The sequence below is a fragment of the Pseudorasbora parva genome, chromosome 12, assembly GCF_024679245.1.
Source record: "Pseudorasbora parva isolate DD20220531a chromosome 12, ASM2467924v1, whole genome shotgun sequence".
Taxonomy (NCBI): Eukaryota; Metazoa; Chordata; class Actinopteri; order Cypriniformes; family Gobionidae; genus Pseudorasbora; species Pseudorasbora parva.
Window position 1 is genome coordinate 24,448,382 of NC_090183.1, and position 16,559 is coordinate 24,464,940.

General features: G+C 38.5%; 1 protein-coding gene across 1 annotated transcript in view; it reads left to right on the plus strand.

Moving 5' to 3' along the window:
- znf644b (zinc finger protein 644b) overlaps window positions 1–15,786 on the plus strand; it is a 32,079-nt gene extending 16,293 nt beyond the window's left edge. The window contains exons 2-6 of the mRNA XM_067459553.1: window positions 1,580–4,330; window positions 4,490–5,038; window positions 12,188–12,313; window positions 12,408–12,513; window positions 12,590–15,786. Of these exons, the coding sequence (XP_067315654.1) occupies window positions 1,597–4,330; window positions 4,490–5,038; window positions 12,188–12,313; window positions 12,408–12,513; window positions 12,590–12,803 (3,729 nt within the window). The 5' untranslated portion in view covers window positions 1,580–1,596 and the 3' untranslated portion in view covers window positions 12,804–15,786. The remainder of the gene's footprint in view (window positions 1–1,579; window positions 4,331–4,489; window positions 5,039–12,187; window positions 12,314–12,407; window positions 12,514–12,589) is intronic.
- The last annotated feature ends 773 nt before the right edge of the window (window positions 15,787–16,559 follow it).

The following is a 16,559-nucleotide window of genomic DNA, read 5'->3' on the forward strand; positions in this document are numbered from 1 at the left end:
GCTTTGGCACCATCAGATAGTGATAAGACAGAATAATATGATCTTATTGGGGGTGTGCTTTGTTCCCATGGAAATTGGTCAATTTTAGCAGGCGGCTGAGAACTTTGGTGGGAGAAACAGGAAGGTTAGATCCCAGAGGTGCATTCACATAATTAAGCTTCCTCACCAGGACTTCCAGGGCTAACATTGGGGTGTGTTGTGAAAAGAAGCGGTGACAGTGGGTGTTTGGGAATCCATATTGTGTCACAAAAAAAAAGAAAAAGAAAAAAAAGACGGCCATTTTCTTTAGGCCACTATTAGTACATTTTAAAGAGCTCTAAATTATTTGATGCTCCCTGTATTTAGAATTCATTTTAAATACATGAATACATGATTTAATACAAAATTAACTCTTTTATGATGATTGATTTTAATGTTTGAATGAAAAAAAAGAGATTTTGGCCGTTACTGATAATTACTTAAAGCCACTTACTTAATTACTTGAAAGCCAACAATCAATGTATTGACCAATAAATCTTAATCCAAATTTGTTATATAATTTTTGAGAGTCTTATTACAAAAACAAGTCTCAATATTAAAAGCCATGTCCCAAGCACAATTATAATGTTCTCATTATAATATTATGTAGCCTATGTGACTAAAATACTGTATTTTCCTGTTTTGAAGTGATTCCAATTATATTTCAAGCTATTCAAAATCATCAATCAATCAATCAATCAATCAATCAATCAATCAATCAATCAATCAATCAATCAATCAATCAATCAATCAATCAATCAATCAATCAATCAATCAATCAATCAATCAATCAATCAATCAATCAACTTTATTTATATAGCACTTTTACAATGACTATTGTTTCAAAGCAGCTTCACAGTGTTAAACAGGACAATATTGCAACAAAATTAGTTTTGGCTAGTTTGATTTGGATAGTTTATAGAATGAAATATGACCTAATTAATACATTTTATTGGTATATTTAGTTGAATAACTTGGATCATAATTTTGGAAGTAAGGAAATCATCCGTTATTTATCGGCTTTAATAAATCAGTCAAATTTTCTTATTGGTCCGATACCGATTAATGTTAAAAATCAATGTATGAGCCGATACAGATATGTGGGCCAATACACTGTGCATCCCTAATTAAGAAATATTTAACAACTGTCCTGCTATCATATATTATAATATATTTAACAGAACTGCCTAACTGCTGCTTATTTGCTTAATTATTTTTGTAAATAATTTTGAGCAGCAAATGCTAATATGTGGTGCTGCGTACAAGATCATGGGCTTCAAACAACATACAGAAAAATGCAGAAAAAAAGATGCAACATCAAATGATATCAGAGAGAGGACTTTCTTCATAAATACATTATAACTTTTTACTTTATTATATTATTTTACATTATTTATTAAAAAAAACCCATATGAAACCAACATGAAAACAAATAGTACTTTTCTAAAATCTTGACACAAGTTTTTCCCCCCTTTTCTATATTACATAGTCCACCATGTCACTGACCCTTAGTTATATGGACATGCTGATTTGAAACTGATCACTTGTCTCTCTTTCACAGACCGTGTTGTCTCTGTTATGGCGGCAGTAAAAGAGAGCGCAGAGGAAGACAAAGAGGTAGAATCGTCCTATGACGCTCAAGAGTTGACAAGCACATCTTCTCCCAACAACAACAATAACAACTTGGATCCACCAGAGCCCCTGCCCTTGGACAGTCACCAAAACCCTTTAAATGGAGTCCAGCCGAACCCATTTGTCTGTGGTAGCTTCCCTGCTGCCCCCAGCACAAACGACTCATTGCCTTCAGGAGCACTTGTTAATGGAGCTGCTTCACACTGTACCTCAGAGGAGTCCTGCGTCCACAACAAAGACATGTCCCCTCTGCCTGGGACAGACACTAGCCCTGAGGTGTTACCACCTCCCAGTGAGCTTCAATCAGACACCCGGCAGAAAGCAGAAGGGTGCGCCCTAAAAGTGCAGCCCGCACGGGCCTCATCTGAATCAAACAACAGTGACAGTGAGGCCCCCCTAGATGTGCTGGTGGGGGAAGGCTTGGATAACAGGCCAATCAGTCGACTGTTGACTAGAAAGGGAATCAAAGCAGGGTGCTTATGGGACTTTGATTCTGAGTTGTCAGAGAGTTCTTCAGATGACTGTGATGGTATAACTTGGGGCCTGGAGGAGAAGTTCATGCGGATACTGTTGAAAAGCAGTGTAGCAGGTGATGAGGTAAGAACAAAGGTGGAGATTGATGGAGCTCCACCTGCCAACCAAAGACGGAGGATGCGTAAAAATCACGCCATGGAGAGGGCTGACACTGGAGGACATGTTTATGATGGCTTTGATTACACATCCCAGAACTCCCTATCTGACGAAGACTCCGATTTTGAGTCGTCCATTAACAAAGAACATGCCTTCAGGAAAGAGCCAGAAAGTTTGAAAGCATATGCCGGCTTGCGCCTGGAGAAATACTGCGACAAGTCAGCCGCCATGAAGGAGCTAATTTCAAGCGAGAAGGAAGAGAGATGTGATGAAGGTGGCAGCGACATAGAAACAAACACCTACATGGGTGAAAAATTGGCACGGTTAAAGACAGAGACAAAAACAGGCGAAGAGCTGTCCTTCTTCCCGTGTTCAAAGTGCAACGATAATTTCAAGGAGAAGAGGCATTTGCATAGGCATATGATGTATCATTTAGATAGGAATAAAGAGGTGAGACAAGAACACGTTCCCCGACCCTTTATATGTAGAGAGTGTGGGCGTTCATTCCGAGACCTAACCTCTCTGCAAAAGCACATTATAATCCACCAGGTGCGGAGGGAGAGGCTGATGGAAGAGATTAAAGGTTTCAGTAAGATAGATGTCGAGGGAAGAAGAGCTTGCCTTCAGTGTCCCCAGTGTGTCTTTGGAACGAAATGCCCCAAAACTTTCGTCCATCATGGCAAAACTAATGAGAAGGAGAAGTTGTCTTATAACTCAGAGAAATGTGATCACATGACTATGAGTGAAATGGAGGCACACGAGTGTACAGCTCATCACAATACATGTGGCAAGAATGGCAACTCTTTTGTATGTCAAAACTGCACATTTAGAACTACGAATAGATATAGTCTCAGAAAGCATGTGGAGCTCATCCACGGGCAGCCATATTATGAGAGTTATGAACCTCAGCCACATCGCAATATGGATGATCACGTAAAAGCTTTGTTTGACCAACCTAAAACCAAGGACCCATCTTTACTGATGCCAAAGAATCAAAGCACAAAGAACTGGTCTGTTAGGGACAGAGGTGAGCTGCCCTTTAGGTCCAATGGCTCAGCTGACCTTAATGTGAGAAGCAAAGAAACACAAAAAGCCAGTGACGGTTTCAGCTCCTCGTTGATCAAATGGAGCCCTGGCAGCCCAGCAAACAAGCTGTCACCATTCTCACTGAGAAGTGACAAGCCAAGCAAATTATCCCCTCTGCCTACAGAGAAAATAGACGTGACAACAGGTCTCCCGTATGTCGAAGAAGACAATCAAGAATATGAAAGCGCTGTCGCTGAAAAGAGGACAAAATATCTTTCCAGCTTTGACGTACATCTTACAGCGAAAACAGAGATCGTGAGTAAAGCAGCCTGTCTGAACCCTGGCACTGAGAGCCATCCCAAAGATCCTTCAACTGGCAGTACTTTAGCGCTGCAAACGCTGAGGCACAAAATACCATCGAAAAGAAAAATGTCAATCCCTTATCGCAACACCCATGCCAATATTCCTCATGTGCGTCTTCCAAAATGTGAGCCTGAGTCTCCACAATGGGACTTTAGCACACCACAAGAGGGAGATGACAAGGAAGGTGCTCAGGATTTTAGCGACTGCACCAAAGAGTCTCCCGATCAATTTTATAGCAGTAGCCCCAGTGATTATTTCATCCCTTTCCACAACAACATTCCTGACTATGCCAATCATACTAATCTAGACAATAGCAGAGTGGAGGACAGTGATGAGATTTGTACATTTATAGTGAAGGAGGAGTGTATTGAGAGTATAATAAGTGAGGATAACCCTGGTCATATTGTTTATCAGCAAAGTGATCCTTATGCAGAGTATATTGTCAACCCATTGTCTTTGGTGGGCAGGAAGTGCTGCCCCTACTGTCCTGCAGTGTTTGAGTCCGGGGTGGGCTTGTCTAACCATGTGAGAGGACACTTACATAGGGTTGGGCTGAGTTATGATGCTCGTCACGTGGTGTCACCTGAGCAAGTGGCATCTCAGGACCGCCAGCCTCGCATACGCAGAAAAATCCCCTCAGTGAATCGCAGAATCAGAAAAGGTGATTATTGTTCACCTTTCCTTGTTCAAGTCATTGTGATTTTAGATAATGCTCTCAAACTAAAATCACACATGCATAACCTATATTTATGTATGTGTACAAACATTTCTACAATGTAACTTATTAATTTAAAGTAATTATGTGCTTTCATCATGGCAGATAAGCCAGAGTCTAAAACCGAGCACACCTGTCCCCTGTGCCTGGGCTGGTTTGACACTAAGACCGGCCTCTCCAATCATGTGCGGGGTCATCTGAAGCGGATTGGCAAGCCTATTTCGGGCGCTAGCAAGTCACCTCTCTGCATTCTGACAGAACTTCTTCAGGATGAGGCGGAGTACAGGAACATTATGAGGGTGTTTGGTTCCAGACCACACTTATCAAAACCTTTTGTCTCTCAAAAGTTTGCCAACAGCGATGGACTGTTTCTTACATCCTCTGGCCTTCCCATGAAGATCCATCATGCCACCGGCACACCAGACGAAGGGCAATGGACTATGATCAGGCCCCCCCAGGTCGACAGGGAGAGGGAGAGGGCCGATAAGGTCCGATCTAGCACTTTAGAGGATCTGCTGGGAAGTAGGAAAGTGGAGCAGGAAATGGAGGTCGAAGGCCACTCAGAGGATGCCAGGACTCCTTTGACCATCTCCTACACTAGTGACAGCATACCCAGATCACTATCTGTGGAGATGGATCCTAACTGGAGCCAAGGTTAGGAACCACACAATCACTAAATCGTGCCATTTGCTGTTACCCAGAAAACAATACTACATTTCACAAGTTCACACTTACATATAATTTATAGAGTAAATTTAAATGCGTATTTGGCATGCTGTCCGGGGGAAGGGCTTCGAGCTCGGACTTCGGCCCAAAACCAGAGTACCCCCTTGTATGTAAGTAGTGATTTGGAACTAAAAAGAACAAAATGTGGAGAATTGGTGGTGGAGGGATGCTGATAAACTGTCAACAAAATGGAGGTAAGACAGCTGCGTATATATACATCTTTTTTGTTGATTAGCTGAGTACTCTCCACCTGTGTCAATTATCTGAACGAGCTCCTCCCGAACCTTGCTTAATGAAAGCATAATTTCTTTGATAATAGCCTTAAACAAACCAACAAGACAATGTTTGATATTCCTGAAAATCTTTATCTGGACTTCCATAAAAAGTGATAGTCCACCCAAATATGAAAATATCTCATTCTAACGTCTGTTCTATGGAAGCAAAAAATAACCTAATTATTACCTATAATTAATAAACGCTAATTGTGACTTTTTAGAGGAGATATAAAGAAGTTAAAATTGTGAGATATAAACTGACAATTTCGTGATGAAACTCGCAAATAACTTTTTTAATCGCGAGTTTATATCTCACAGTTCTGAGAGAAAAGTAAGAATTGCAACTTGTAAACTTGGAATTGCGAGAAACAAGCTTCCATACCTTCCTAATCAAAATGCAATAATAATAATTCATTTTTTGAGCTCTTTTTCACAGAACAACAGTTCATAAAGACTAAGTATTCAAATAAGTAAATAAATAAATAAATAAATAAATAAATAAATAAATAAATAAATAAATAAATGCACAACTCCAAACTGGTTTATTGAGGGGAAATGATCAATGTATAGCATCTTAATTTTTAATTGAAATATGCACGTCATAATAGTCTTTTGGAAAATAGCAGAAATTCAGTGAAAAGTGCTTCACCAAATGCCTTGCTTATGTTTAATTACATATGCCCATTTAGCATCAGGTTAAGTGGTTGAAAAATAATTAGGCTTGTAATTGGCCATTCATTTCTGTTTTCTTGTGCATTGTGAATGGACAAAGAGAGCTTGGAAGTACCATTTGATACTGAGCAATTTTAGTGAAAACAAAACCCCTCCATGACAAGAATCTTTTGCCTGTTCACTGACAGCTGAGCGTGTGATCTGTCTTGTTTCGAGTGATGTTGAATCAAAGAATCTGAGAGTGACAGACAGGTGAGGTTTTAGATATCTGGGTCACAATCCAGCGTTGAACATTCTTTATTCCCTATGCATAGGGTTTTTATTGTTGTTAGTCTTTTGTTAATAGTTATAGCCCTTGAAGTGCAAATAATAAAGTAGTTTGTTAAGTGCTGTAGCATTGATTTGAGATATTTACAGTAAGCATGGATAGAGATGATCAATACAGTGTAGCATGACTGCACAGCTTTGTTTTACAGCCGCTCTCACATGTTTTTCCACCTCTACTGCCTTCATTATTTACAGTGCACCTTAAAACCCAATTTCAGTCATACACTCCATATTAAATATGTATGACAGACGCCTCATATTTAAGACAAAGTTCTCTTCCTGTAACCTTGAAGTTGCCAGTTGATGCCATTAAAAGAGAGAGGGAACACAAGATTCAGAGAGTGCAGGGTAAAAGTTTGCCACTCATTGAAATATTGTACCAGGTACAAAAAGAATGAATGTCATCAAAAGTGGCTTTGAAATTCAAATGAAAAAGGCATAGTGCTCTTTTATGTACTACTGGAAACACATCAGCTGTATTTGCACGTTTTTGTTTCATGCGTTCCCAAATAAAACTCTCATTTAATTAATAAAAAAAGCTAATTAATGAAGTTTGACAATCAAATTTATTTCACATATTGATCATTTTAATTGTATATAAATTGATTAGTAAATTTGATTTGACTGTTTAACCAGATTCATATAATCAGATCTGTTTCTTTATGTTCTGCTATAACTCTCTGATTGGAGGTGGAGCACAACTGTAGCAGGCAGGAAGTGAAGCAATGTGCACAGTTAGAAAAAAGGACCTCTGTGCTTGTTTAGATAGCTACACCGGTAAATCATGACTTTTTAATCATGATATTTGTTCTTAATCAATTAAGACTAAAAAAGCAAGGGTGGGCATTGACATGTTCAGTTCAGTAATTAACTAATAGCTCTGTTTTTACCTGTCAATGTCTGTAGGCTATTTGAATAAGAAACTGTCATTTCAAAAGGAGTTTTGTGGATGCCCTTTTGTTACTATTACACAGAGTGACTTGTTCATATGTATCTGTCCATTTTCCATTAAGTTTATTAGGGCTATCAATTAAAGTTTTTTGATAATTATTGACCAAGAGAGTCTAGAGAATTAATTGTATTGCAATGGCTTTATCGATCGAGGTTGAGGGAAAAAAACCTAGGACTAATTTGCAAAAGTATTATTATTTTTTTATATTCTGAAATTTTTAATGAACAATTTGATTGACAGCAGTGGTTCTTGAGGGAAAGTTTTTCCAAATGAGGATATCGAACACATGATTATGTGTATGTGTGAAACTCAGCGTGATTACTAAGACTTAAAACTTGTTAACACTACCTGGTGACTGAATCTTTCACATTTCTCATAGAACTCTAGAGCCATGTGTCAAACACGCCCACAGAGTTTAGTTCTGATCGGCCTTTGTTAACCTTCTCTAATAGGCACTCAAACTTCATTGGCTGATGGTGGCTATATCATTTTGAGATACGCCAGTATTCTCACAGACAATCATGGTACCTTAGACAAAGACACTGCATGACAATTTTCATGTCATTCTGACAAATGGTTAGGTGTTTATAGCCATTTTTTGTTTTTCATTTTATAGCACCACAGTGACTAATCACCACAAAAAGTAGAATACAGAGTTTGGTGGAAATATAGGTGCTGGTCATATAATTTGAATATCATCAAAAAGTTTATTTTTTTCACTAATTCCATTCAAATTGTTAATTGTGTATATTATATTCATTCATTACACACAGACTGGTACATTTCAAATGTTTATTTATTTTAATTTTGATGATTATAACTGACAACTAAGGAAAATCTCAAATACTGAATTTTGGATTTTCCTTAGTCAGAAAATCTAAAGAAAATAATAATATTGTGAAATGGTTCAATATTAAAGACACCTGGTACAAAACTCTAATCAGTTAATTAACTCAAAACACATGCAAAGGCCTTTAAGTTGTCTCTCAGTCTAGTTCTGTAGGCTTACACAATCATGGGGAAGAGTACTGACTTGACAGTTGTCCAAAAGACAACCATTGAAACCTTTCACAAAGAGGGCAAGACACAAATGGAGTCGCAAAAGAGCCTGACTGTTTACAGAGCTCTGTGTCCAAGCACATTCATAGAGAGGCAATGGGAACGAAAAGATGTGGTAGAAAAAAAGTGTACAAGCAATAGGGATAACCGCACCCTGGAGAGGATTGTAAAACAAAACCCATTCAAAAATGTGGGGGAGATTCACAAAAAGTGGACTGCAGCTGGAGTCAGTGCTTCAAGAACTTCTATGCACAGATGTATGCAAAACATGGGTTTCAGCTGTTGCATTCCTTCTGTGAAGCCACTCTTGAACAACAGACAGCGTCAGAAGCGTGTTGCCTGGGCTAAAGACAAAAAGGACTGCTGAGTGGTCCAAAGTTATGTTCTCTGATGAAAGTAAATTTTGCATTTCCTCTGGAAATCAGGGTCCCAGAGTCTGGAGGAAGAGTGGAGAGGCACACAATCCATGTTGCTTGAGGTCCAGTGTAAAGTTTCCACATTCCGTGATGGTTTGGGCATGTCATCTGCTGGTGTTGGTCCACTGTGTTTCTGAGGTCCAATGTCAACTCAGCTGTACTGCACTCCATTTAGAGCAGTCCATTGCATGCCGCATTCACATTACTACAGTAATTTAGGCAAAAGGAGCCCCAACTAAGTATTGAGTCCTGTACATGCTCATACTATTCATGTTTATACTTTTCAGTTGGCCAAGATTTCTAAAAATCCTTTCTATTGGTCTTAAGTAATATTCTAATTTTCTGAGATACTGAATTTGGGATTTTTCTTAGTTGTCAGTTATAATCATCAAAATGAAAATAAATAAACATTTGAAATATATCAGTCTGTGTGTAATTAATGAATATAATATACAAGTTTCACTTTTTGAATGGAATTAGTGAAATAAATAAACTTTTTGATGATATTCTAATTACATGACCAGCACATTCTCATTCCATTCAAAAGTTAAAGGGTTAGTTCAAATAAAAATGAAATTTATGTTATTAATCACTCACCCTAATGTCATTCCAAAACCGCAAGGCCTCCAGAACAAAGTTTAAGATATTTTATATTTAGTCCGAGAGCATATGCAAGTGTACGCACACTATACTGTCCATGTCCAGAAAGATAATAAAAACATCAACAAAGTAGTCCATATGTGACATCAGTTAGTTAATTAGAATCTCTTGAAGCATCGAAAATACATTTTGGTCCAAAAATAACAAAAACTACGACTTTATTCAGCATTGTCTTCTCTTCTGTGTTTGTTTTCAGTCCTCAAATAAAGATTCAAACGGTTATGAATCAGGGTATTGATTCATGAATAGGATCGCCAATGTCACGTGATTTCAGCAGTTTGGCAGTTTGACACGCGATCCGAATCATGAATCAATCTGCTGATTCATAACCGTTTGGACTGAAAACAAACACAGAAGAGAAGACAATGCTGAATAAAGTCGTAGTTTTTGTTATTTTGGGACAAAAATGTATTTTTGATGCTTCAAGAGATTATAATTAACTAACTGATGTCACATATGGACTACTTTGATGATGTTTTTATTACCTTTCTGGACATGGACAGTATAGTGTGCATAAACTTTCATGAAGGAACAGAAAAGCTCTCGGACTAAATATAAAATATCTTAAACTGTGTTCTGAAGATGAACGGAGGTCTTACAGGTGTGGAACGACATTAGGGTGAGTCATTAATGACATAAATTTCATTTTTGGGTGAACTAACCCTTAAAAGCCATTTTAGTAAAAATGGCCCCTCCCACTTTTAACATTTTGGCGCTCCCAATCGACAGTGATTCAGAATTTTTTAATTAAAAAAATAAAAAATAATAATTGATATTCAGATTCCAAAGACTATTTCTGCACTGGTTTGGTTCTAATCAGTTGAAAACCCTTGGACTAGTTTGCAAACTCTGCCATGACCCAGCTGCTACTACAGCACAGAATGAGTTAGAAACCATCCACACAGGAAACATTCTTTAAAAAAAAAAAAAAAATCAAAACACAGTGCCATAGAATGGAGCATAATGTGGAGTTTTGAAACCTTGTTAAGTTTTCACAGTGTTTTGGCACTCATGTTCCAACCCCCCAAAACCCAGCAACCATTTGACCTCAACATGACCAACCATTATAAAATAGTGCAAACAGAATGCACCAGATGGGTGCATTCCCAAAAGTATCATTAGCCAACTATGCTCGCAAGTTCCGTCGTTATCAGCATTGTTCAACAAGTCAGAATTTCTCAACCATAGTTCTAACAAACATTTGCAAATATTATTGCAAAGTTGTGTGGTTGGAACACAAGTTGATATTCATTGCTATCTATATATTTAATTCATAATTTAAACTAATTTAAATTACATCTTTTAGTGTTTGTCAAGAGATGTAAAGCACCATTTTTGAAGAGTGCGCATATTCTTTAGTACGTAAGAACGAGTCTATTATTGAATCTGAAAATAAAGCAAAATAGAAATAGAAAAAAAAGAGCATTAGTCTTTAGATGCCATGTCCATAATTTATAGCAAAAAATGCCATTAATTCAAACTCAAATTAATTAATTAAAAGAAGTTATTATCCATCACCTGTGTGAAATCAACCAACGACATTTTAACAACAAATTTGTGACAATTCATCATTAGCTAGTGATTAGCTAGTTGATTTCTTCAATGATACATCATACTATTGTAGTTAAAGGTGCTTTATATAAGTTTTTCATTTTACTAAAGCATACAAATACCATTATATGAGATATTTAGGAAATATTTATATTCACATACTTGTTTCTCAGAAAAACAATGCTACATCCAGATATTTTACTTTGAAATGTGCATTCCAGGTCGGCATGCCTGTTTTTGCCAGTTTACCCAATAGTATTTCGACACCCTGGTTCCCAGTTGATGGAAAACTTTAGTCATGGAAGCCAGCAAACAAACTGGGTCAGAGATCGCAGATTCTACCTGACCTAGATGTAGCCTCGGCATCCATCTAAAAATCTCTATGAATGAGAGCATCAACATAAACTTGCGTGTCCTCAAGCTGGCAACCCGTGAATATCTCGAATATTTAGAATTTGGACTGCAGTACTTATTTCGTCCACTAGCTGTCAACCCTACATACCGCACCTTTAAGCAGCGAGTTATGTCATTGTACAGGAAACGTACCCCAGAGTAACAATTTCAAATGTGAAATGGATTTCTGTGGGCTGTTGTCTAATAATAATTGTTAAATAATTTGGAAAGTAATTAATTATTTTTTTTCAATAATTTAAATAGTTTTATTAAAACTTCTAATCAGTTGACAGTCCTAGTTTTTATGTTTTATTGTACTACCCTGTATTATTACCACCAGAGCTTTAAGATTCATATAACAGCTGTAGATTTCCATTAACTGGACACATTTCATCTGAAAGTACAATACGAGCAGATGAGTAGTTTCAAACATTGCCCCTAAAAACAAACAAACAAACCATCAAACTGATTGCTGATACTTGCTGAGAACATACAGTACAAATACATATCCTTAAAAACAGTGCATAGCCCATCTTTATACAATGAAAACAGATGGAGTGGGAGGTGATGACACTCAGGGAATCACAGTTTTATTTTCTTCAAGCTGCTGTGTTCCTTTTCTAAATTACACGCTCATGTAGCCATATAACCGTGCTTTTGCTATTAATAAAGTCATGAGTGGAGTGGAGATACAGAGAAAAGAGCACGAGGTCATCTAACTGTTATTGAAATACTCATTAGCTCAAAACTTTTTTATTTCTGTGTAATCCAGAGAAGTTTGAAGTGAATAAGAAGATCTGCATCCACTGCAACGCGACGTTCCACAGCGCCGTAAGCCTGTCCAATCATCTTCGAGCGTATGCGCGACGGAAGGAAATTGCCTTATTAGAAGGAACAAGTAGGGTTTCATACATGTTCTTCCAGTCTGTCCTAATTTAATCATCTAGCCACTCAGCTTTTCATTGATTATAATTACATTGTTGGTTTCACAGCATATGATTGCAAACAGAAGAGGACGAGATCAAGGCCTGGGGCCAAAAGGAAGGCGTTTTCATCTTCACACGCCGCCTCTGAAGTGATCTACAGAATGACCTGCAGGTACTTTGCAGCACTCCTGTACTTCATCACCGCACTCTCTACTACCAGCTCTCATATCTTTCTTTCTTTCGCACAGGTTCTGCGATCTGATCTTCCAGGGTCCTCAGTCAATTCAGGAAGACTGGATCAAGCACTTGCAGAGGCATCTTATGCACACGAGTATCCCCGGCATGGGTGCAGGTATGGTGGAGGTTTCAGCGCTGTGTAAAGAGCTGTGTTCCCCATCTCCCCCTGAGCGCCTGCTCCTGGATACACACCCTCCTCTCAGTCTGCCTGAGGGGGTCTCCTAAGCCACGTTTACACACCAGCTACGCTTGCTGTACACCTGTTCTGCACATGTTCATAAACAAATACACATATAATACTGCGTATACATCTCTATACATGAATACAGAATAGAAATAGATATATATAATATAAATGAAAGATTTTCTTATAATGCTTATTATACATTTTCCTCTGATTTATTTCCAAATTTTGTTGTATCAATCTTCGATTGTTCTTAAGGGCATGCTATTTGCAACATAGATTTAGATTTTGGCTATATTTAGATCTTGGATGTGCACAATTAGGCAGTCTCTTGCTTCAGACTGCACTTCTCGGCTGCTGTGACTCGCAAGTCTCCAAATCATTGAATTCAGAGGTCACTGTTTAGAACACGGCACTATGACGATCAAGATCACTTGACTTAATGCTATTTACTGTAATTTTGCGCCGCAAAGTTTATTTACACTGACATGTATAACCAATTTTTAAGAGAGTATATTAATATCATAATATATCTACAGTAGTGCTTTATTTCTGGTTAAAAGTTCTTATATTTACGCGTATGCCTCATTTAACACATTAGGGGAACAAAATGTCATATTGCATAAACTGGGCATTAGAGCCCAAAACATGTAAGACGCAGTCTATTACAATGTTTCAATGCTATTATCAAAGAAATGAACTGTGAACTTTATTAATATCAATGAATATTTTTCAAAGCTTTCTAGTTGTTTAGTAATACCATGGGCAATACTGTCATAATGCAATATTAATTAGCGATATTAATCTATATAATGTCAGAAAGTCATTGTACTATATTATTGTTGTAAGTTGCTGAAACCCCATGCAAATGCTATTTTTGATCATCATTTTATGGTGCTACAATGTTAGGTATATCACACAAAAGTATGATAACGCAACTAATTATCATGCTTTACTTTAGGATACTAAAGGGAATCTTTACCAGTCATTCTTTCTGAGGTAAATGATTTCTTAGCATTTGATTGTAAATAAAGCTGTAGGTAAAGACCAAATGGAGCAATAGCCTTGGTCAGCCCTTCAAATAGTTACCATGTAACTATGTGCCATTATGGTGATGACAATGTGCAAGCACATACCGATCAATTAAGGTATACAATGTGTTAATGAGCCGAGCAAGCGTTAACACGTTGTATTTATGTCTCTGTTAAGTCACTAATAGCCAATTAAAATGTAATTGTGATTTAAACCTTTGCATCTTTTTCTGCTGTAATACTTATTTACTTTACACTGCCACTTTGTTGACAAAGGCTGCTGTTATGTAAGTATCAAGGATCTCCAGGATATCAGCTCTGTCTTTGTGTGGAGGAATAGCTCTGATAATATCAGAGAAAGCGGCTTGACCGGGGTTCATCAGTAAGCGTCTGGACCGGGAGGCGACCTCACAGTTTGTCCCGGGCAGGGCTTAGACTGGCGATCAAAGCTGTACAAACCAATTGTCATCACGTTCCTCCGGAGGGAATTTGGAGTACATTAATGCCCCTGCTTTGGGAAATAATTGTATCTCTCTGTGACTTCATTAGGCTCTCCTGGACAAATCAAAAGGCACTCCACCAAGGCTGGAAGCTGCATGGTGGGCAGACAGTGTCCCAAAGGGCCGAATGAATAAAAAACGAGGGATTATAATGAGATTGAGCTAACCATGACCAGGATTGAGTTTTTCCATTATACCATTGGCAGCTTTAAGAATGAAGTGGACGAGGGGGGAGGCAGGAACATAAAGAAATGTGTAAGATCCACACCAGCCATCTGCCACAGGGGTGTGCGGCTGACAGACCAGAGCACGCTTATCATTAGGCAGTGAATCAAAGAGGCCTGCTCTCTGGAGATTCCTCCATTAAAACAGTATACAAGTGTCATCACTTCTCGGTGTGCAAGAGAGCACATCTTATCGGAATCGGGAGGCATAATGACTCGGCTTAAGATAACAAGAAAGAGGCTTTCTATTAATCACCATATTTTATTTGTTAAATCAAACCTCCACAATGTATAAGGAAGAGATTGCATGCTATGTTGTTTCATATTAATGGTGTAACCTTAGGTGGTAATTAAAATCGCCCTCTGGCGGATAAGCACATTCTTAATATTTCATTGGCACAGTTGTGACAGGCAGACTAGGGGCCGCGGGAAGGATAGAGAGGGTTTATCTCACATTACATGTATCTCCCGATCATAGTCTCATGCAGGTGCACCTGAGAAGACACTGTTGGTTGATTGATTGATTGATGGATGGACACTCTTGACCATTTCTTAGTGTTTTTCTTGTCTCCTAAGACTGCCACTTGTCTTGACTTACTCCTCTGAAGTGGCAGGAGCGACTCAGGGATCAGGACCAGTGGCCGAGCCCTCGCCGTTGTCAACAGTGCCCTTGCTTTTGCTTTCGGTCATTCCTAAAGTGTAAGAGCCTACACTTCCTCTGTGAAAAAGAGAGAGAAGAAAAGAGAGGGTGTGAGAACAAAAAAATCAATAGGTTTCCATTATCTGGTTGGGCAGTGTCACTGGCCTGTCAATGATCCCGCTACAGTCCCGGCACAAGGGTGAGACGAGCCCCCAGTCAATCGCCACTGACAAGAGGAAAACATGCTGACAGCAACCAGGAACAAGTCAGAACACAGATTTGCACTTCAAGCGCTCGTCCGAGGGGGCGGTGTGAGGGGCCACCAAACGACAAGGGGCCAGACTCGGGCTGAGAGGGGGGCATGGCAGAGGGGGCTCTGGCCGGGTTTTCACCCCCGTGTCTGAATGTCTCACTCCCCCTCGCAAACGCTTTTATCCCTGCATCAATTATTTACCTCTGGATACACCAAAGGAAACCCAGGTGCAGTGATTGTGGCCAAGAGAAATTCATCACCTTCGTTGTTGCCACAAGCTCGAGCTCTCTTTTTCGTTCCTTCTCTTTCTCTCTCCTTTGCTACCCGTTTTCCCTGTCCCACAAAATATATAATAAAAAAAAGTAATGAATATGCATGCAGGTGTATTTTGTGTCGCTGAATGTAGATCATTTCAAATGTAAGCAATCTACAGTATCTCATGGTTTTAAGTAATGTGATGCATGAAAACACCACAACTCTTTAGTTTGTTTCTTTTTGGCATAAGCTTTGTGTGTTTAACTTAACCCTAAAAGTTAAGATAACTTTCTTTTTTTTATATTCATTCTTTGAACAAATCAATTGGACAAACACAACAAATTAAGTGGTGTTTACAAAAAATAAATACAGTGTAGAGTGCTTTGCCGCTAGAGTATCTTGTCTAGAACAATGAGAGACAGCCTAAGTTAAATTCAGTTTTGCAGACTCGTTATGGGGTGTTAGTATCAGCCCTCCAATTGAACCCTCTTAAACCAACCCTCTCCCGCTGACCGCTGAGTAAGAGAGACATCAACCACTCCACAAAACCAGAGAAATCAATACATTTTGACAAGGATGAAACCTGTTTGGGATGCACCATTTTGGTGCTCCAAAAATATGCTTTAGCCCTTGTCACATTCAATTATATCTGTATGGCTTGTCTAAGGTTCACCACAGTCAGCTTTTATATGGAGCAGGAAATCCATTCCTCTTTCTCAGTGTTTATATCTGTATTTCTTGTATGCTATGTTTTTAAACTGTTTATTCTTAAACACTAAGGTGAAATTCCAATTGCACTGTTACTAATTACGTGGAACTAGGTCTTATAACAAAGGTTAATGAGAAATTAGCTCGCCCATTCGCTCTAAATTATTTCTAATGGACGGTTTTTTC